Source organism: Natator depressus, chromosome 6 (genome assembly GCF_965152275.1).
Source record: "Natator depressus isolate rNatDep1 chromosome 6, rNatDep2.hap1, whole genome shotgun sequence".
Taxonomy (NCBI): domain Eukaryota; kingdom Metazoa; phylum Chordata; order Testudines; family Cheloniidae; genus Natator; species Natator depressus.
Window position 1 is genome coordinate 109,722,880 of NC_134239.1, and position 21,953 is coordinate 109,744,832.

Below are 21,953 nucleotides of genomic sequence, written 5' to 3' on the forward strand. Positions count from 1 at the left end.
GTGTTCTTGAATACTCGGGTAACTATCACATGATTAACAGGATCCTGCAGTACATTTCATAAGAACTTGTATGTAATGATTGCAACCCTACAACTTTTTCAAAAGACAGTTGAAAATATCTGTTTTCATAATCGTGATTAGTGGCTGGTCTTTTTGCTCTGTAGCTAGTTTTGTGTATGTACAGACCAGGTTTTTGTTCCCTGGTTTGATCTCGTTTTCCCCCACCTGACAAGGGTGGGGAATGTTTTAGAGCAGTATGATCATGTCTTACTGAGGGGAGGGCATCTAGTTCTGAAGTAATGTCAATGGCAAGCACAGACAGCATCTCATCTAGCCCTATCCAAAGCCCAGGTTGGTTATTTGTGGGTGTAGGCTTTGGCTGAGGGTTTACAGGTGGGATTTTAGAAGCTTGAGTAGAGTGCTGTTATGGGAAAACAGGAGGGCTCCTTCAGTGGGGGCAAGCTAATCCCAGGGAAAAGGAAAAAGTAATTTGGTATTTACCCCCAAAGGGTAAGTTTCCCTCTTCTAGCCTTCCAGACTCATTGCAGTATCTCTCCTGCCTTCATCCTACATGCCCTGAGAGAGCGCACTGGCAATTGTCTCTGCACTGCATGATTTAATTTGATCGAAATCTGGAGGCTTCACAAAGAACTTCAGTGAGATGAATAGTGCAGTTTACACCTCTGGCTGTTTCAGGCCGCCTGCAGACTCAGAATAGTGAATCAGTTTAAGTAGAAGACTAGAAAATTAAACTTTTTAAAATGAAATCCTGAATACCTAAAATCCTGAGGGGTGCCCTCAATCCATAAAAAATTATTCTTGCTGACTTGCATGGTCCCAAGTCACATGGTAAGTTCCATTCTAGAAAGTATCTAGAACTGACCGTTTACATGTTTCACAGCTGAATTATGCGGATATGTTGAAACGAGTAGAACCTCTCCGCAATGAACTACAGAAACTGGAGGATGATGCTGAAGACAATCAACAGAAAGCTAATGAGGTAGAACAGATGATTCGTGATCTCGAGGCCAGTATTGCTCGCTACAAGGAAGAGTATGCAGTGCTGATTTCAGAGGCTCAAGCAATTAAGGCAGACCTGGCTGCAGTTGAAGCAAAAGTGAGAATACTTAATGTACCATTTTGTCCATTTTGCTAACTTTTCTTTGTTTCGGGGTGGGAGTAGTGGCTTTCAAACATTCTGTATACCTTTCTAAAACAGAATGCTTTAATGGCCTCTCTACTCCACAGTTTGCCTTTCAATGTCTTTCATTCTTTGCCTTTCATCCAACCTGTCCACCTCTTTCCTGAAGTGTGGTATCCAGAACTGGACACAGTAATCCAGCTGAGCCCTGATTGCTGTATAGATTGGGACCAATACCTCCTGTGTCTTACTTACAACACTCCTGTTAATACGTTCCAGAATATTAGCGTTTTTTGCAGCTGCATCACATTGTTCACTCATACTCAATGTGATCCACTGTAACCCCCGGATGCTGTTCAGCCTAGCCAGCTAGATCCTACCCAGTTATTCCCTGTTTTGTAGTTTTGCATTTGATTTTTTTCCCCCTTCTTGAATTTCACTTGTGGAATTCAGATCAATTCTCCAGTTTGTCAAGGTCGTTTTGAATTGTAATCCTGTTCTCCAAAATGTTTGCAACCCTTCTATCCCTTTCCACTACCAGAACTGTAAAATTCACAGCCCAAGAATACTAAAACCCAAACTTCCGGAGTTGTACATGCACTCATAATTGTTTTCTGGACATACATAATTCTGAAAATTTGGGTCCAAAGGCTGGTGTGTTGGGCAGACTTGTTTCTCCGTATAGGTTGCAAATGCGATAATTATGGGAGCCTTCATTTTGAATAAAGATATATATTAGATTGACCATTCCTTAATTTCTAGGTAAACCGTAGCACAGCTCTCTTGAAGAGTCTGTCTGCTGAACGTGAAAGATGGGAGAAGACAAGTGAAACCTTCAAGAACCAGATGTCCACTATTGCAGGAGACTGTTTGCTTTCAGGAGCTTTTATTGCTTATGCTGGTTACTTTGACCAGCAAATGCGACAGAACTTGTTCACTACATGGTCCCATCACTTGCAGCAAGCAAATATCCAGGTAAAGATTGATCCACAATTACTAATGTCATGACTACCACACGTGTTAACATTGATTGTAATGAGTTACTGTGTCGTAAAGGGGAAATCACAAGGTGTTCACAAAAGATAAAGATCAAATTTGATCAGACTTTGGGCTCTCTTTGGGCAAATAATAATAATAATGTTTTACTCTACAGTTCCGTACAGACATTGCAAGGACAGAATACCTTTCCAATGCAGATGAGCGTCTTCGCTGGCAAGCAAGTTCTCTACCTGCAGATGACCTGTGCACAGAAAACGCTATCATGCTTAAGCGGTTTAATAGGTACTTCGTTTGTACAATAAGTACAGAATGTGTGGGGATAAACTTAACAATGGATCGGTGCACAGAACTCCCACTGAAGTCAGTGGAATTTGCACACACCTATCAAAAGGAAAACTTGGTTGAAACTTTATCATCAAACTGAATATAAATGCTTTGAGAGATTTTGAGTGCTGTCTGGCATCTACATAGTACCCATGATTAGCAAATTAAATTCAAGTCTTAATAATCTTCTTCCATTGTGTTTATAAATAAGCAAAACAATTGCATTTTTAGTGTTCTTCACTACTATTATACCAACTTAGCTCAAACTGAAGCTGTTAGTCTGTATTGACTGAAACGTTAAAGTATCCTTTTGATAGTTCTATCTAGTTAGATCATTAACTGTTATCTTCTCCAAACAATGACCGTGATCCTCCATATTCCATTACATGAGCCCACATTCTCCAAAAAAGATTTAGAATATTAACTCAACTGAGTGGACTAAATGCCTTGTATCGGAAGCCTTAAATCAGTCATATGATGGAAATATTTTTTCACTAACTTAGGTATCCACTGATCATTGATCCTTCTGGACAAGCCACAGAGTTCATTATGAATGAATACAAGGACCGTAAGATCACTCGTACTAGCTTTTTGGATGATGCTTTCAGAAAGAACTTGGAAAGTGCATTGAGATTTGGTAACCCTCTACTCGTCCAGGTTAGTCTCTTGTTTACATAAATTAGAAAAAAAAAATTGTGGTTACATTTCCCAGGAAGTATACTTGAAATCTTCACTTGCTGGGGCTTAGTTTTATTGCTACTCTGGCAATTCTGTGCTTTTCAGGAATTAAATAAATGAAGGTCCTTGTGTAGACAATGGATTAAAATGCAGCAAAGATCATCTCCCTTACTTGTTGTTCTAACTACATTGCTCCCCCTCTCCTACCATATCAAGGTCAAATTTAAAGGCCTTTCTCAGCTGTGCCCCTTGCTACTTAATTTGTCACCTATTGTGCCCCTTCCGCTTCACCGGTGATTTGACTATCCAGTCTGCTTGTCCACTCCCCTTCCGTGACTCTTCACACACCATCCCTCCTGCGTAGAACAGTCCCTACACTGATCTGTAATGCTCCTGTTTTTTAAAAAAATCTTAACTCACTTCTATGGATGTCTACAGTAAATAGTCAGTGTTGAAATAGCTAGATTGGAGCAGATGGGAGAAGTCAGATTGGCTTGATGAAAATACAAAAAATAACGCAAATGTATGAAAGTACATCTGTCTAGAGATGGCACCCATTTCTGTAGTATCCGAGCACCTCACAACACCTTAAGAAATAAGGCTAAATTATCCCTGTAGCACAGATGGGTTAAAACTGAGGCACAGATTAACTTACTTTCCAAAGGTGTCAGTCTCCATCACCCTCTTATTGCTTGTGCTCTTAAATTTGTGAGCTCTTTGAGGCAGGATTCAGGTCTAATATTTATAGCAATGGGAGCATCACTTCTGATTGCGTCCTCTTGGTGCTACTTATGATCTGATATCTACACAATGAAAACAGCAAAATTAAGAAAGCCAAACTGAAACATTACTTAGGTATGTAATCCATCATCCAAAATGTCTGAATAGTATTTGATAGTAAAAATTAAACTGTGTATAGCTTATTGTATGGGGAATAAGATTGGACTAACAGTAGTTTCACACATGACCAAAACTTCATGTGGATTACTACTAGAGCTTTTCCCAAGCCGGGGGAAAAATGTGATCCAGATCAAACTTTATTCCAGCTTGTTCCAGCACAGGTTCATTTAGCTACTGTTCTCTTCATTACTCTCAATTGTATTGCTGTTTAGGATGTGGAGAGCTATGACCCAGTTCTGAATCCTGTGCTGAATCGTGAAGTCCGGAGAACTGGAGGTCGAGTGCTTATTACTCTGGGAGACCAAGATATTGACTTGTCACCATCCTTTGTCATCTTCCTCTCCACCAGAGATCCAACAGTAAGGAATACTTACAAATTTGTTTAGCTTTCAGCAGGGCAGAACATGTATTAAGCCAACAAAATGATCCTGATATTTATTTTGATAGGTTGAATTTCCCCCGGATCTCTGCTCTCGTGTTACGTTTGTCAATTTCACAGTAACTCGCAGTAGTTTACAGAGCCAGTGTCTGAATGAGGTCCTGAAAGCTGAAAGACCAGATGTTGATGAAAAACGTTCTGACCTCCTTAAACTTCAAGGTATGTTTCTGACAAATTAAACCATAAAAATGAGTCCTAATTAGAGAATAAACTTGACTGTCACTCTCTTACTAATATACAGCTCTTTTTTTAGTTGAGGAATGTGATATTTTGGAACATTCTGTTTGAAAGCATATAGGAGATATGACAAGCTGCATAGAATAAAATGTTTCTATAGGTTATATGCAATGCATGTGATCGCAGATCTCAATTTGTTTTACTTAAGGTGAATTCCAACTGCGTTTGCGGCAGTTAGAAAAATCTCTGCTACAAGCTCTCAATGAAGTGAAGGGACGTATTTTAGATGATGACACAATCATAACTACTTTGGAGAACCTAAAGAAGGAAGCAGCAGAGGTCACCAGAAAAGTAGAAGAGACTGATATTGTCATGCAAGAGGTGGAGACTGTATCTCAGCAGTATCTGCCACTTTCTACAGCATGCAGTAGTATCTACTTCACAATGGAGTCACTGAAACAGGTTAGATAAAGAATCAAATTTAATCCCTTTTTCTCACCAGAAATATTCAGTACTCTAACATTTTTCCAAAGTTATGCTGTACTGTTTAAATTCCCGTTATTACAGAAGTACGTCACGAATTGCAATAACCTCAGTGTTTGACAAACAGTAGGGCCATAAGTTCTAAACTTGTTTTAACTCTCTTTTTTTAGATACACTTCTTATACCAGTATTCTCTCCAGTTTTTCTTGGATATCTATCATAATGTCTTGTACGAGAACCCAAATTTGAAGGGAATTACAGACCATACCCAGCGTCTCTCAATCATCACAAAAGACCTCTTCCAGGTTCAGTATAGAATTTTCACTGACATTGTACTTAGCAAAGGGTCTTGTCCTGTGGAAATCTGATTAAGGCTCTTTATAATACAACTAACCTGTTACATTTTGTTTCGCTAGGTGGCTTTCAATAGAGTAGCTCGTGGCATGCTACATCAGGATCACATAACCTTTGCTATGCTGTTGGCCAGAATTAAACTTAAAGGCACAATTGGGTAAATATTTGTATCTTTGCTTTTTGAGATGCATCTCAGTTTTCCCATTTGCATACATGAAAGCTTTGTGTTTGGTGCCTTAAAGTTAACCACTACTTCAGTTGAAGACAGATATTTGGCTAAAATCTACTCTACTTTTAATTTAAGGGAGCCTACATATGATGCAGAATTCCAACATTTCTTAAGAGGAAAAGAAATTGTACTCAGCACAGCATCTCTCCCAAAGATCAGTGGACTTACAACAGAACAAATGGAAGCTATGATGAGATTGAGCTGCCTTCCTGAGTTTAAGGACCTGGTTTCTAAGGTTCAAGCTGATGAGGCAAGTATCCTGGTTAAGCACTGTAACTGCACTAAATTTTTAGGTTAGACCTATGTTGGGTACTTGCATGGCCCCCATTGCTATAGCATGAGTACCTCACAATGTAGCTAACCTCAAACACTCCTATGAGGTACGGATGGAGTTGGGAACTGAACCACAGACTAAGTGGCTTGCCCAGTTTACACAGGAAGACTTTGAGCAGGGATTCTAACCTCAGTTTTCCCAAGCTAGTGTCCTAACCCATGGATCGGTCTACCCCTCTCTGTAGAAACTAGTGTACAGTTTCATTTTATTTAAGTGGACTATGCAGTATATAGTTTTAGTTTTGGTTGGGGTTTTTGCTGCAGTAAACTCCCCCATCACTATCAAGACCATATAATGGTAGGCTCTGTATCCATGTGTGTAGAAAGTGCCTGTTCTGAAGATCTTACAGCTGGAATGGAATCCTAAGTGTCATGCACAATGCATCATAATTAATATTTCTTTCAATACAGCAATTCTGTATCTGGTTGGAGAGCAGTTCACCAGAGCAGACTGTGCCATACATTTGGTCTGAAGAAAAACCTGCAAGTAAGTTCAGTTGCACTCTTACCCTGGCAAATGCCTTGCTACCAGTTTGTCTTGAATAGAATAGACCTTCATTAAAGTCTTAGAACTTAGCATTTATGAAGTTTGATAAGCACTGCAAGTTTGATAAGATTGAAAAGGGAAGTCTTCAATCCACAAAACAATTGCAGCATGAGTAATGACTGTGCAGCCTGTCCCTGACTCTACCCTACCATGGGGTCTTTGCACCAAGTGGGGGCATTGTCTTGATATTCCCCTCAGACTGCCCACAAAAAGGTGTCAGCTATTTGCAAATGTAAGTAAAAAAGGCACATTCAAATAGTTTCTTCAAAACACTATTAAAATTTTGTTCTAGTGTAGTGACTGTGGTTCCCTGCAACAGGAATAAACTACCGTACAATCCACTGTACATAGAGAGTTGAATGGGCATCTGTGCCTTTTGGTCGTTGCCAGCCTCATCTAACTCAGTGCTCTGTAACAGTACTCTGTACAAGGCTCTCTTGTTACAAGTTTCCTGACCCTGCCTGGTCTCCTGCTAGAACTATTGCTACCTCTCTCCTCCCTCCCCCCCGCTGCCTCAACTTCTGTATTAACTGAAACTAAGACTGTTCATGCGAAGTGTAGATATTTATAGGTGGCTAGAAAGAAACTAAAGCTCTGGATTGGTGAAAACTTAAAAGAAAACTGCCACTCTTTTGCTTAATCTTTCCCATCTGTAAGATCACATGGCAAAGCACTTGCATGCAAAATTTGTTTGCAATAGGCTGTTTATCATTTACAGAGCTGTCTAATTGCTATAAATTGTTACTAACCAACTTTTTTTTTTCTAAAGAGAATATTTTAAGCTCACTTTTAGTAGCTGCTGTCAAATTCTTTGGCTATGGGATCAGAATTTGCATAAGATAATCTACACTAGTTTCCCGTAGTGCTTTTATCACTGGAGCAAATAGGTTTCAAATGATAGGTAACCAGTCAGTAGATCTGGACAAAATCTTAAGGGATACTGTCAAGCTAAAAGTTTTCTGTTGCAAATAACTAAGCTGTTATTTGTCTTAATAGTCTAGCATTCATGTATTATGTATTACACAATATTGCAACACTTTAGTTTCAGATCCTGCAGGAAAGCGTGTTTTTTTGCTGAAATCCCTAGAGATTTCATGGCAACACTTGTATAGGCTTTAGATTCTGTATAAACTCATTGCAGAAGCATCCAAAGGCCCTAATCAAATTACGGTACTGTTGTATTAGACACTGAAGAGCTCGCAACCTGAAAAGAGTACTGTGTGTAAGCCTGATGGTCACATTGATAGATATGCCTAAATCAGTTTAAGATAACCTTCTTGGGCAGAGTTAGTTTTGATTGTCAGATTAACAGCAATTACCATTATGTGAATTTCAGTATAGAGTACTGCATTTAGCAGCTTGTATCTCAGTCTTTAAAAGCTGTAGTTTTGTTAAGTCTTTTTTTTCTTCAATAATTTGATTAACACAGTTCAAGGATTGGGAAGAAAATTATCAAATTATTATGACCTGTTAAGCGTCAGGAACAATAACTCTCTCTCTCCTTTTCTCATTTTAGCCCCTATTGGGCAGGCCGTTCATCGTTTGCTCTTGATCCAGGCATTCCGTCCAGATCGTCTGCTGGCCATGGCACATGCCTTTGTTTCAGCAAACCTTGGCGAATCCTTTATGTCTATTATGGAGCAGCCATTAGATCTGACACACATTGTAGATACTGAGGTAAATTATAGGAATGAAAATACTTTTAAAACATGACATCGTATCAAGGGCATACATCTCTGTTGGTGGTGGCACATCAGACTGCTTTGCCTCAGTTTGAGGTGATGGGTGTCCGTTATAGGCTTCAGCACTGAGAGAACAGTATTCCTAGGATCCTTTAGCTAAAACTATTGCAGTATAACAAACTTACTAGCTGTACTGAACACAGTTATTACAATAGCATAAGGGATGAAGGGAATTTACCTTCCCCCCACAGATTTGGGGGAGGTGCATAATTATCAATATGGTTTATTCTTATGGTAATTGTAAATGTTTTGTTTAAATGCCCTGGATTGTAGGTGAAACCTAATACTCCTGTTCTGATGTGTTCTGTACCTGGCTATGATGCCAGTGGCCATGTTGAAGATCTTGCCACTGAACAAAACACACAGATTACCTCTATTGCTATAGGTAAGAAAAGATTATCATTAGGTTTGGCAGAACTTGACTTTCATTTTTGTTTTATAATTTTTGACAGATACTGATTATTTTTTTTTAAGAACACTTAACAGTTTTAAAACTTTCAGTGGAGGGAAATCATGGGGGAGACAGTTTATTTAATGACAGACATTGGGATTCAAAAAGTTAAAGCTTTATCATAAACACAGATTGTCACATCACTTGTAAAAATATACAAAGTAAATATCCTTAAATCTGTCTTCAAGCAGCATTTTTATTGTTTGTCTGTAAATGTTTGATTCAAATATTTTTTTCATCTGTGTGTGTGTGTGTGCGCGCGCATGGTGAAATTAACATTTACTAATTTAAAAAAAGCAAATTGTTCCAGGCAGTTATGTTTGTCTTATTTCTTACCACCTCATATAAACATAATTTAAGCCAATTAAGTTTCTAGAGCTAACCATAACCTTCTGCTTGTAGGCTCTGCTGAAGGATTTAATCAAGCAGATAAGGCAATAAACACAGCAGTGAAATCTGGCAGGTATGTTCTGTCCCTCTTTTTATATAAGTAGAACTGACAATAACAAGTTAGTTACTGTTCTGTTATCAAATTCTTGTAGGTGGGTGATGCTAAAGAATGTCCATCTGGCTCCTGGTTGGTTGATGCAGTTAGAGAAGAAGCTGCATTCTTTACAACCTCATGCTTGCTTCCGACTTTTCCTTACAATGGAGATAAATCCCAAGGTAACCGAAACCAAGTTTGGCTTCGACTGGCACAGCAAGTGGTGTGTAGTGCTGTTCCAGTGTCCACTGTTACAAGACTCCTACCACCCAGGGCAGCATTCCCCATGATGGCCTTAGTGTGACGGGGAAAGGGTGCATTTTGGAATGCATCTGCAGGAGCAGGAACAAATGTCCCCAAAATCCTGCCTGGTGCTTTCTAGGGTATTGCTCACCCCATTCCTAGTAATGTCAAGTGCTTTATAAATATCCTGTTTCTCTGCTTACGCAGGGCAGAAAAGACTGCCTACGTCTTCCCATCCTTTCCTTTCCTTTTTCTTAGCAGAAAGTAGGAATTGGCCCTTAGTACTTAATCATACATGACAATTCATGTTAAAGTATAAGTCCCTACTCCTGGTAATTTCGGCATCTTATTGCAAGAGGGAGGATACTCTGTTAACCTACACTAAGTTTTTTTTATTGTAACAAACTTGTTCCAAATATCACATTTTTCATAGAAGAGAGCATTCCTAAGGGTGTAACTTGTGTTGATGCTCTTCTGTCCTAGGTGCCGGTGAATTTGCTACGTGCTGGTCGGATCTTTGTGTTTGAACCTCCTCCTGGTGTAAAGGCGAATATGCTGAGGACATTCAGTAGCATTCCTGTTTCTAGAATATGCAAGGTGAGGCGATGGTTTCTGTGTAGTTATGTGGAACTCAAACCAACTGAAAGCTCTGAAGTTAAAAAGAAACTTTCATGAACAGTTTTCAGTTTCTATCATACATTAAACTAATGTTATGCCTTCTGATATTAGTGTGAAGGAACAAGTTTTTCAGAGGCTTTTAGTTTACGCTGACTAAAACATACCTAGCATGTAAGGAAGCAATCGGTTAAGCTTTTTGTGATCTGATGCATTAAAACCTGGAGAATGCTGTGTTTACTCGACATTTGACATTCACCAGCACTGTAGCAAACCAGGTTTCTTTTTTAATAAATTCTGATCACTTTGGTTTTAGTGTGGAGAAATAATGCATTTTCTTTTTTTCCCATCCTAGTCTCCAAACGAACGTGCTCGTTTATATTTCCTCCTTGCCTGGTTCCATGCCATCATTCAAGAACGTTTGCGATATGCTCCCCTGGGCTGGTCCAAGAAATATGAATTTGGTGAATCTGATCTGAGATCTGCCTGTGACACAATAGATACCTGGCTGGATGATACAGCAAAGGTAATTGATTTTTTTGCTCTTCCATAATCTTTTTTTAAATACAAAGTAACATTTGGATTACTTGTGGTTACTGTTCAGTGAAGGGCAAATTAATCTGAAACACTGTCCAGATTAGCTGGAAAGAAGCAATATCCAAACTTTTTGATTTTGGCTTTCATTAAACTGTCCAAACTCAATTTCCCTTTTTTTTTTTTTTTTTTGGCAAATCTTCACATTCTAATTAAATTGTCTCTACTGTCAGGGCCGCCAAAACATTTCACCTGATAAAATCCCATGGTCTGCTCTGAAGACATTGATGGCACAGTCCATTTATGGAGGTCGCATTGATAATGAATTTGATCAGCGTTTGCTAAACACTTTCTTGGAGCGTTTGTTTACCACTTTGAGCTTTGATAGTGAATTCAAACTGGCTTGCAAGGTTGATGGACATAAGGATATTCAAATGCCAGATGGAATCAGGTATTTTTTCAACCTCAAATTTCAATTGGTCTCACCTTAGTAGCTTGCTTTCCTTTTGAGAAGCTGGAAGTTGTATTTTTTTGCATTGGTATTTAGCCAGGCAATGTATTCCTGGTCACCTATTAAAATACGTGAGATTATGGATAATTAACTTAGTTCAATTTACTGCCACAACTTTCACTTACAGACGTGAAGAATTTGTCCAATGGGTTGAGCTGCTGCCAGACACACAAACCCCATCCTGGCTTGGTTTACCAAACAATGCAGAAAAAGTTCTTCTCACCACACAGGGTAAAACTTGTATTTGACTTTCTTGTGTGCTTACAGGTTATGTAAACTTCACTTTTTTTTTTAATGCTCAAAATAGATGAGACACAAGTACCTTTTTGAGTTACACTAAATAGTAAAGTTACAAGTATCTCAATGTGTATTAACAATATCAGCCTCTACAAAATGAATAAATGTCTATGAATTCTTAAGGTTGAAAGTAAGTTGCTTATGATATCATCAGTAGACAGGAAGATACTACACAAGTGAGACTGTGACTTTTAGTTCTAGTCCTAAGGACGGTTACTCTTGTTTAATATTTAAAAATAGTCCTTAAGTATAAGTGGCAATCACAGAAGTGTTAAATGTAATCCACTAATGCCTCTTTCAAACTTTCCTTGTACTGAGATCCTTTTTTTATTCCTTTTTTTTTTTGGCTTTGCTTCCTTTATTCTTTGGTTCAGGTATTGATATGATCAGTAAAATGCTGAAAATGCAGATGCTAGAGGATGAGGATGATCTAGCTTATGCAGAAACTGAAAAGAAGGCAAGAACAGATTCAACTTCAGATGGTCGTCCATCCTGGATGAGAACACTGCACACCACAGCCTCCAACTGGTTCCATCTTATCCCACAAACTCTAAATCATCTTAAACGAACAGTGGAAAATATTAAGGTGATTGCCAAATACATATTTTGGTCCCTAAAGGACTAGGGGTTATGCAAATGTGGGTGAGGTATCCTACTCAGATTGCAGCCTGAAAATGGTCTCTCTAGATCCAAGTAGCATAGCAGACTTTGAAACAAGACATTGTTTCCTTTTCTTTGCTGTAATTCAGTTAAAGAAATTATGACAGAGTAACACTTCCATTTGGTTGGGAAAGTATCATGTAGAAGAGTTTATTTCTAGTCTCTTGCTTCCTGAGCCAGGGGTGCTGTAAGTGCAGCATCTCCACATCCCATGTCTGATCACTCAAGTGAACTGAAGAGCATATGTTGGCTCAAAGGTAGTATCACTGGTCGGTCCTCACTGGAAAGATGGGTGGTAGCTAATACTGAGGCTTCTGCTAATTGAGAGTGGGGACTAAAAATGAAAGGGAGCCATAAAGCTCTGAGGGCTAGTATGAGACAGGTTGTTTTACAATCAAGAGAGTTTAAGGGAAGTTTGATTCTAGGTTGTTGAATGATTTAGACGTGGATTATATATTAAACTTCTCTGTTTAGATCAGGTTATGGACCTGGGCTCTGGACATAAATACAGAAAGGAATAGGGAATTTGTAATAATTAGGCCAGACTGTAGCAGGTGGCTTGCATGCTGTTCTCGCCTGCAGTTGGTGTCAGAAGGGAGTGAAGTTCTTGCTTCAGTTCCCTTAAACTACCATCTGTGAAGCAGCTGCATCTTCGGGGTGGGCGAAGGAAATGACTGCATTGTAAAAAAACACATTACGGTGAGCCCTTAACAGTTGATGATGATGCATGTGGGATTTGGGCAGCCAACTAGTTCCCTTTCACTGTTGCAGGGCTAAGTTATTTTTCCCACCAGAAGATGCTCATCTTGTTGTTTCCTCATTTTTCTTCCTTAAATAAGGATCCGTTGTTCCGATTCTTTGAGAGAGAGGTGAAAATGGGAGCCAAATTACTTCAGGATGTCCGTCAGGATCTTGCCGATGTGGTTCAGGTTTGTGAAGGCAAGAAGAAACAGACCAACTACTTGCGTACACTTATAAATGAATTGGTGAAAGGTATGTGACTTCAAACAAGCGTCTCTTTTTTAGAATGCTTTCCCAGTAATCCTATTACATCAGTTGATGTCTTCTCATTTCCAGCACTGAAAAGAAACACCACTATTTTTGCCTAATACAAAATTCTGAAAGTCAAAATGAGGTTGATCCTGTGACATATATGAACTGCAGTATTGCCAACCTAACCATTCAAATAGCATGAGATTGACTTGAAGAAAGGGGGGGAAAATCAAATTTTTAAGCCAGTCTAGGGTTTTTGCCTTTGGGGTTCACTTGGATTGTGGTTTTTAAACTTTTTCTGCAACTGTGGGAGCTGAAACTATTTAAATGAAAGATGAAACTTTCATGTTACTGTCCAGGAGCTGGAGGTTTAAGTAAGACATCTAAACTGTGTGACTTGGAAAAGAATTGAGAGTTGGCAGCACTAAAACTGAGACTGGTATCAAAAAATAAGATTTTGCTGAGTTTGAAACAAACAGTTGGAGCCTGGTGTTAATTGACCGTAAATCAGTTTCCATCTAAACCTTAAGTTTTAAGCACTCACTTGTAACAAAATTATCAGAGGAACTCCAAAAGTTACCCTGGCTTGATTTTCTCTGCTCATACATTTGGCAGTATGATGAAAAGGGGATATTTTGTACCAATACAGTGGAATATGCTGCTGGTTGAGAGAGATTTAAGCAGAACTATTGTACACTGAATTAATAAAATATTCTTTGCCTTGCGACCCGAGGATAAAGGTGGTGGTACCCTGTGCAGTGACTCCTTAAAATTGGTGTCTTCCATGTTGCAAAAGGCTTAATTGTAAAATTAGCTGTGATGTATTTTGAGACCTGATGTGTATATGCAGTTGAACTTACTAATGAATGTCTTCCAGGATTTGTTAGTAAATTGTACTTCAGACAGTAATTTCTGTTTAAATATTCATCTGAAGAACACATTTTAGAAAACTAGGTAGCTTTCTATAATGTCATGAAACTCTGTCTTTCAGTTCGTGTTACACTTGTACTCTCTGGTCCCAGTTAAGTTAGAACCCCATTGTGCTTGGTGGTATGAAAAATCTGTTGTAAAATACAATAATAGCGAAGTGACTGACTGCCACTGAAAGGGTAAAATTGCATTTGGAAATAGTGTGTAATCCAACTCATACCCATACAGAGCTCTTACCTTGGATATGTCTTCTCTAGGTATTCTGCCTCGTAGCTGGTCTCATTACACTGTACCTGCTGGCATGACTGTTATTCAGTGGGTGTCTGACTTCAGTGAACGCATTAAACAACTACAGAATATTTCCCAGGCAGCAGCTTCTGGTGGAGCAAAAGAACTAAAGGTATCTATCTTGCGTTGTATTGCCTTTTTCTCATTAAAGGCTTTTCTGAATTCTGAGAAATCAGGGTTACGTGAGTCTGTAACTGCTTATATCTGTTAGTGTAAAAAAGCGTTGAAACGCTTTAGCTAAGGAGCTTCTCAGAAATCTGACCTGGACACCCCTTCAAACGTGCTTGTATATTATGGTGTTCCTGAATGACTTCCTGCGTTTAAAAATTGCCATTTTCCAAACCTAGCTGCAGATCATGCACACAGTATAGTTGCTGCAATGGGGAAAAAACAGCTAGGCTATGTCTACACTACAGCTGGGATCGATGCTCTGAGATTGATCCACTGGCAGTCGATTTAGCAGGTCTAGTGAAGACCTGCCAAATCGACAGCAGATTGCTCTTCAGTCGACCCCCTGTACTGTACCCCCAACGAGAAGAGTAAGGTAAGTCGACGGGAGAGTTTCTGCTGTCGACCTCCTGCAGTGTAGACCCCGTGGTAACTCAACCTAAGGTATGTTGACTTACATAACGTAGCTGGAGTTGCATAGCATAGGTCGACTTACATAGTCTTACTTACTGTTCTGCAACTGTTCAAAACGTGATGCAGCCATGTATTCCATGGAGGTGCGTGTGGGTCCCAAGCACCAAAGCAAATTTTGACTAGCAATACATGTAGTGGCAGCACTCATGCCCTGTGACCCTATACTCTACTGTGGCTGTATAAGGTTGGTGCACCCCCCAACCTCCCTCATTTCCTTCACACCAAATGTCAAGAGTACAGACTCTAATGCAGAGCGTGAGTTGTGGAATACACATCTGCATCACATCCAGAAGAATACACTACAGATAAGTACCTGTTTCTAATTCCTTCTTCAAGTAGATGCAGCCATGAATTTCATGTAGGTGACTCTCAAGCGGTATTTGCAGGAGGTGGGGCTTGGAGTATGTTTAAACAAGGAGTGCAGGATTACCTTAAGTTTTCATCTGATCTGGATTTAGCGTAAGTGGCATAGTGGTTTTAAACATATGTACATAGGATCCAATGGCAGCCCTGCAAATTTCAAATCTGAGCTGCTTCGTTTGCTGTCATGATATAGGAAGTTATCCATCTTGAGATCAACTGTGAAGAGATTGCCCCTTCATTTGGTTCACACATGAAACAGATGAGATGAAGAAAGGAAACATTTAGTTCTATCTGTAAAAGGCTAAACATTGCCTGACATCCAGTGTGTGAAGATGCTACTCCTCTGGGGTTGAATTTGGCTCAAAGAACACTGGTAGATAAATAATTTGTTTCAAGTAAAACTGAGAAACCACTTTAGATAAAGAATTTATGATGCGACTGCAGGGTTACTTTGTTTTTGGAAAATTGTGTGTTGGGATGCTCCGCCATCAGAGCTTGCAGTTTACACGTGCTCCTAGCAGATGATGTTGCCACAAGGAAAGGAGCTTTCTGACAAAAAGGGAGAAAGAAAGAGGTCAGGGTGAAGAGGAAAGAGAGATGGGAGGCCAAACCAATAACCTGAAGTCAGAGAATTGATACTGTTTCTGCCACATTGGAGCAATGAGAATGAGCTTGGCACGGTCCAGTTTCAGCTTGAGAATGACCTCCAGGATGATTTGAATTGGAGGAAAAGGCATACAGGAGTGCTGATTCCCAGCATCAGGTGGAAAGCATCAATCAGGGGCCTGGACTGAGACCACACCCTCAAGAGCAAAATAGATGGCATTTCTTGTCTGTCTTGAACAGGCAGAATTCCCAAACAGCAAAGAGGTAGGATACTGGGCTTTTTAGACCACTTGTAATTCAAGGAAAATTTTTCTACTGAGGGGATCTGCCAGGTGATTCTGGATCCCAGGTAAATGACAGGCCACAGTGATTGTTTTTGTTGATGCAAAACTGGCAGAGTCTGATCGCCTTCTGACACAGCACATTGGAGTATGCACCCCCGTCTGTTCACATAATACATCATGGTGATATTCTTAAGGATGTGCATGCTGAGTCCCCGATGTCTCTGACAGGCACTGTAGATGGCACAAATTCTAGGACACTGATTTGCAGAGAAGCTTCCTGTTCCAACTACAGGCCTAGAATTTTCTGTGAACTCAGATGTGCTCCCCAGCCTATTAAGAAGGCATCAGTGACAGTAGTCCTGATCGATGGGGACTGGGCGAAGGGAACACCCTGGCACGTGTTCCCTGAACAGTTGTCCACCATAAGGACTCCGGATAGGTAGAGGAAGTCAGACCAGTTTGTCCAGCACATGATGGTTCAGATGATAGACCAATATCAGCCACATTTGAAGAGGACAAAGGTGTAACATGACATATTGGACTATCTGTGTGTATGTAGCCACATGGCCTAGCAATCTCAGGCATACTTGGGCTGTGGTTGAGGGTTGAGACTGCAGTTCCAGACACAGATGGTGAATAATGCAAAATCAGTCGGTCGGCAGTAATGCTCTCAAACTCAGTCTAGCAGGGCCTCAGTGAACTCAGTACTGGAATCAATGTTGACTTCCCATTGGTTAGGCAGAGACCTAGACTATGGAGTAAGCATAGTGTGAAGTAAACATGAGGACTTCTTCTCTGGACTTGCCTCTCTGTACTAATCATCCAGATGCAGGAAGATATGAAATCCCCTCTTCCTGAGGTATACTGTCACCACAACCATGCAATTGCTAAAAACCCAGGGAGTGGAAGATGGTGTACTGATAGCGTCCCAACACGGGGGCGGCATTGGTACCGAACAGGAATGGGGAATTGGCACTGGTGGTATTGAGTGAGACACAGTCGTACCCAGTACCAGAAGAGGTGCCAGTACTGAGGTCAAGGGGAGTACTGAAGTCGACAACAGAATCTATTGTCAGGGCAATGACTGTACTAAAGGGCGCATGAGCATTGAGGGGGGTGTTTGGGGGCCAGGCCTGGCATCTGCCGCATTTCCACAGTCTGGGACATGGGCAGTGCAAGCTGCACTGCCCATAAACCCAACAGTTCTGCAACCCAGCTAGAAGGTGCCAAGGGCACAACCGAGAACAAAGCATTAAAAGCTACGGCACCAGAAAAATTCCTGAACTAGTGGAGAGTCGGGGACTGAGAGGCAAAGCAGGTCTGATGTTGTCTGATATGCTACCAGCAGGGAGACAATCTGCTCCGGTCCTGACATCATTGGTACTGGACTCAATGAACACCCCATGGCCAGAATCAGAATCAATGGTACAGGCTCTTGCTGGTCTCAGTATGGTACCAGGGAGCAGTTCGACCAGTGGTTCTCAAACTTTTGCACTCATGACCCGTTTCACACAGCAAGCCTATGAATTAAAAACACATTGTTTTATAATAGTGTTAAATATTTTTTAAATGCTGGAGGTGAAGTGGGGCTTGGGGTGGTGCTGACAGCTCGCAACCCCCCAAGTAATAACCTTGTGACCCCCCCAGGGGTCATGATCCCCAGGTTGAGAACCCCTGCGTTAGATGGACCTGCTCCATTCTGCATGCCAGGAGTAGGATGCCAGTTAGCACTCCTCTTAAAAGATGAGGAGGAGGAGTTTCCCTGAGCCCTGGAATGGTCCCAATTAGTGTTATGGAGAGTAACTCCTCTTCCTCTTGAGTGAAACACCAGAGTCCGAACATGGAGCACAGTTACTTGCTAGTTACGAAGGTGACCACCAATCAGACAAGGGCCTCAGTGCTGAAGCGGGCCTCAAGGCCTGCTCCAGAAAGTGCTGCTTCAGCCATAAGTCTCTCGCCACCTGAATCCTTTTTTAACAAAACAACCCAAAAAACCTTACAAATGGAGCACCAGTCCATAATGTGTCCCTCACTGAGACACCACAAACACTTTGTGTGAGGATGGCCCCTCACATGACAGATGGTGCTTGAACCCTGGTGAGGGCATCACACGGGGCAGCCTGCTAGTCAAACACTATATTAACACTAAACAAAATCTAAGCTACTGTTATCTAGAACAGGGGTTCTCAAACTTCATTGCACCGTGACCCCCCTCTGACAACAAAAATTACTTCTCAACTCCAAGAGGGGTGACCGAAGCCTGAGCCCCTTTGGCTTCAGCCCTGGGCAGTGGGGTTCATGCTTCAGCCCAGGGCCCCAGCAAGTCTAAGCCAGCACTGGCGACCCCATTCAAAGGGGGTCACTACCCACTTTGGGGTCCCAACCCATAGTTTGAGAACCGCTGATCTAGAAGAAATAACGCTCAGAAAACTGATACTAAAACATGAGGTGAGAACAACACTCAGAGCTCCGATTCAAGCCATGGGCAGTGAGAGGGAACTGAGGAGGGTCAGGGAGGTGCTGCCTTTAAATACCCAGAGGAGGTGTCCCAAGGCATGAGCACAGCCTCTATAGTTACTGCTAGGCAAAGTTCTCTGGCTTTGGTGCGCTGGGCACGTGCATGGAATACGCTGCATGTACTCAAAGAAGACAATACCTTATAGCACAGCCTTGTGGGAAATGTTGACACATTAGGAAATTTGTATTTCTAATTCTACTTATATATACGCAATAGAATTACATACAAATATTGAACTCTTCTGAAACTGCTAATTTTTTCCTATAAAACAGACTTTAGGATTCATAAAATTGTTTCTACATGTGTATGTTAGTAGGAAACTATCCCTTTGAGGGTAAATCTTCATCTGAGGAAACATGCCATACATAGTTTGCAAGATGGTCCATATTTTAGTGCAACTTTTTGTTTAAATAGATATTGAATGCAGCTAAGTGCCATTGCAGTAGCTATTATAGAAATTTCTAAAACATACAATTCTTTTAATAGAACATCCATGTGTGCCTGGGTGGCTTGTTCGTACCTGAGGCTTATATTACTGCTACAAGACAATATGTGGCTCAAGCAAACAGCTGGTCCCTGGAAGAACTTTGTCTAGAAGTCAATGTTACAACTACTCAGAATGCAGTCCTGGATGCTTGCAGTTTTGGAGTCACAGGTTAGCTGACGTGCTTTTTACAAGGTGGAAGGGAAGGAAATAGGTGCTATTAGCCCTTAACGCTGGGTATTTATCTTCTGTAAAAATGCTGGCACAGACCATATCAGATACATAACACCGAGGGGAGTTAACAAGCACAGTGAAAGTTTGATTGCAGTTGCACTAGAAGTAGCATTGGAAGTCAATTTCTAGGGGGGATTCTGCATTATTTAAAAACACATTAATGGAAAACTTTGCTATGCTAGTGCATAGGGGTTGAGAATCCTTATGAATGAACATTGTCAGTAGTAGTGCAAATATGGATAAATGCAAATAGCTAACAGTCAATATGTTAGAGATAGATAGCGCTCTGGTGGCTTTTTTATTCCTCTAGTAGCCTTCACTGTTACCTTTTCTGGAGTATTTTTTCATTTGTATAAATTAGGTCTCCCACTTTAACAGTAGGTCTAAATATCAATTACCACATTTTAGATGGGTGAATCTACCTCTGGACTTGAAAATGGAGTGGAAAAGGAAACTTCCTTTTAAATGTGCATACACTTTCAGGAAAGACCTCACATTTTCATACTTAACTCATAGGTTTGAAGCTTCAGGGAGCTACATGCAGTAACAATAAACTGTCCCTTTCAAATGCTATATCAACTATATTGCCCATAACACAGCTTCGCTGGATCAAGCAGACAAATGCAGATAAAAAGGCTAATGTGGTAAGTAATGTGGAGACATATGTTTTGTTATTCTGTGATTCCTTTCAGTAGTGGCTCATCAGCTTTAAATTCTACTTTCTCTGGTGCCCTAGAATAAAAATGGGGAAATACCTGCTTCCATTTCATTAGTCTTACATTTTGCGGTACCACAGATGTTCCTTTCCAATATGAGTTTTCAACCTGGGGGTTACAATTCCTAGGAGTCTGACAAACAGATCCAGTACTGCTACCACCCTCTCTTTGTGACTAGCTGGGGGTTATCAAGAAATGTAAACTCATGAAGCATTGGGTCCTGAGAAGTCTGAACAACACCTTTAGCCTGGCAGGCTGGGAGTTCTTTCTTAGGAGTACAGTTGATCATGGTTGGGGAAGGATGGGCAAAGTTCAATATGGAATGTCTCTTCATAATTTCCAGCGGTGGGGACCTTTGCTGTCTTCCCTTTGACTTTTATCTTGCATTCATCTGTCTTATCCACATTTTAATAAATGCCTAACTTCTTTTCCAGGTTACATTACCAGTTTATCTGAACTTCACCCGTGCTGATCTGATCTTCACCGTTGACTTTGAAATAGCCACCAAGGAAGATCCTCGCAGTTTCTATGAACGTGGTGTTGCAGTCCTCTGCACAGAGTAACAAAATAACGTTTTCTAACTGATAAACAGTAGTAAAATTCAGTGTCTTTAATCTAGTCCACAGTGTTAGTTTTAACCTCCAGGGCATGGTTAAGTTGTCAGATGGATTGGTGTAAAGTTGACTTGCTAGAGGCTGGGCTTCTTGCCAGGGTTTCTGGTGATACTGATGGTTTTGAGGGAGAATTGGATGTGGTTTTTAGATGGCTCTAGTTACATGTGGTAATGTTTGATGGTTCCTCCTACATTAAATAAATTCTGTAGCATGATTTGTGGTTCTTTATTTCATTTCTAAAAACATTGTTCTTGCCATGACTTGCTCTAGAGAATTACTTCCATTAATGCTTTTAAATTTTCAAGGAATGGAGAACGATGGTGAAGCATTACCCAGGTCTTCAATAATGAATGATGCTAACTTATTAAGAAACCAGTTTTACCATTTGTGGTACTTAACTTGCAGATCTCCTGTATAAATCACCTGTAACCAGAAACAAGAAAAGCCCAAATTAATTCAGTGGAACAGGTTGAAATTGAGCAAACACTGGTTTTAAAAAGGAACGCAAGGGAGAGGTTATGCCAATATTACTATTACACAGGCGTGATGAACTGCACACATTGCTTAATCTACATGGAATAGATATGAACCACCTGCATACTTAAGTGAGAACTGCATACTTAAGGTGTCTACCCTTAAAGCCAACTGCCACTTGTTCCTATTTGTATTTAGCTGTCTCAGCAAGAAAGCCAAAACTGACTGAACGTGAAGACTGTATCTATGACCCATCATCAATGGTCATCCTTCAAGACAGGCCTGAGGCATAGTGGGGGCAATACAGGGAAGCTTGTTCTCTTACCTCCAACTAAGGTCAAATACAAATAAAACAACTTTTTCTAAAGTGGTTTGTAGTTTTGAACCAATCTAGAAAAAAAATCTGTCTAAAGGAAATAACCTGTAAACCTAGATTATTGAATTAGGTTTGGAGCCTCAGAAAGAAGGAAAGAACCACTTAAGCAGCAAGGCAGGAATAAGGAACTGGAGGGATGGGTTCATTTAAGTTATTTTTACACAGGTCAGTCATGTGTGGAAGAAAGAAGCATGCCTGAAGAGGGCAAATATTAAGAATAATTATTTAGGGTGCTGCTAGAGGCAGTGAAATGGAAAATAACTTAAACGGTGAGGAAAAGCTTCACCCTG

At 40.5% G+C, this 21,953-nt stretch overlaps 1 protein-coding gene across 1 annotated transcript in view; it reads left to right on the plus strand.

Annotated features, from left to right (window-relative positions):
* Positions 1-21,026, plus strand: part of DYNC1H1 (dynein cytoplasmic 1 heavy chain 1) — a 68,912-nt gene extending 47,886 nt beyond the window's left edge. Inside the window, exons 54-78 of the mRNA XM_074956252.1 lie at positions 902-1,117; positions 1,904-2,116; positions 2,295-2,422; positions 2,968-3,121; positions 4,255-4,401; positions 4,490-4,640; positions 4,867-5,120; positions 5,312-5,446; positions 5,558-5,652; positions 5,800-5,974; positions 6,469-6,544; positions 8,121-8,281; positions 8,620-8,731; positions 9,200-9,260; positions 9,340-9,463; positions 10,008-10,121; positions 10,495-10,665; positions 10,907-11,124; positions 11,312-11,415; positions 11,856-12,067; positions 12,981-13,134; positions 14,322-14,464; positions 19,252-19,420; positions 20,000-20,127; positions 20,634-21,026. Of these exons, the coding sequence (XP_074812353.1) occupies positions 902-1,117; positions 1,904-2,116; positions 2,295-2,422; positions 2,968-3,121; positions 4,255-4,401; positions 4,490-4,640; positions 4,867-5,120; positions 5,312-5,446; positions 5,558-5,652; positions 5,800-5,974; positions 6,469-6,544; positions 8,121-8,281; positions 8,620-8,731; positions 9,200-9,260; positions 9,340-9,463; positions 10,008-10,121; positions 10,495-10,665; positions 10,907-11,124; positions 11,312-11,415; positions 11,856-12,067; positions 12,981-13,134; positions 14,322-14,464; positions 19,252-19,420; positions 20,000-20,127; positions 20,634-20,762 (3,744 nt within the window). The 3' untranslated portion in view covers positions 20,763-21,026. The remainder of the gene's footprint in view (positions 1-901; positions 1,118-1,903; positions 2,117-2,294; positions 2,423-2,967; positions 3,122-4,254; positions 4,402-4,489; positions 4,641-4,866; positions 5,121-5,311; positions 5,447-5,557; positions 5,653-5,799; positions 5,975-6,468; positions 6,545-8,120; positions 8,282-8,619; positions 8,732-9,199; positions 9,261-9,339; positions 9,464-10,007; positions 10,122-10,494; positions 10,666-10,906; positions 11,125-11,311; positions 11,416-11,855; positions 12,068-12,980; positions 13,135-14,321; positions 14,465-19,251; positions 19,421-19,999; positions 20,128-20,633) is intronic.
* The last annotated feature ends 927 nt before the right edge of the window (positions 21,027-21,953 follow it).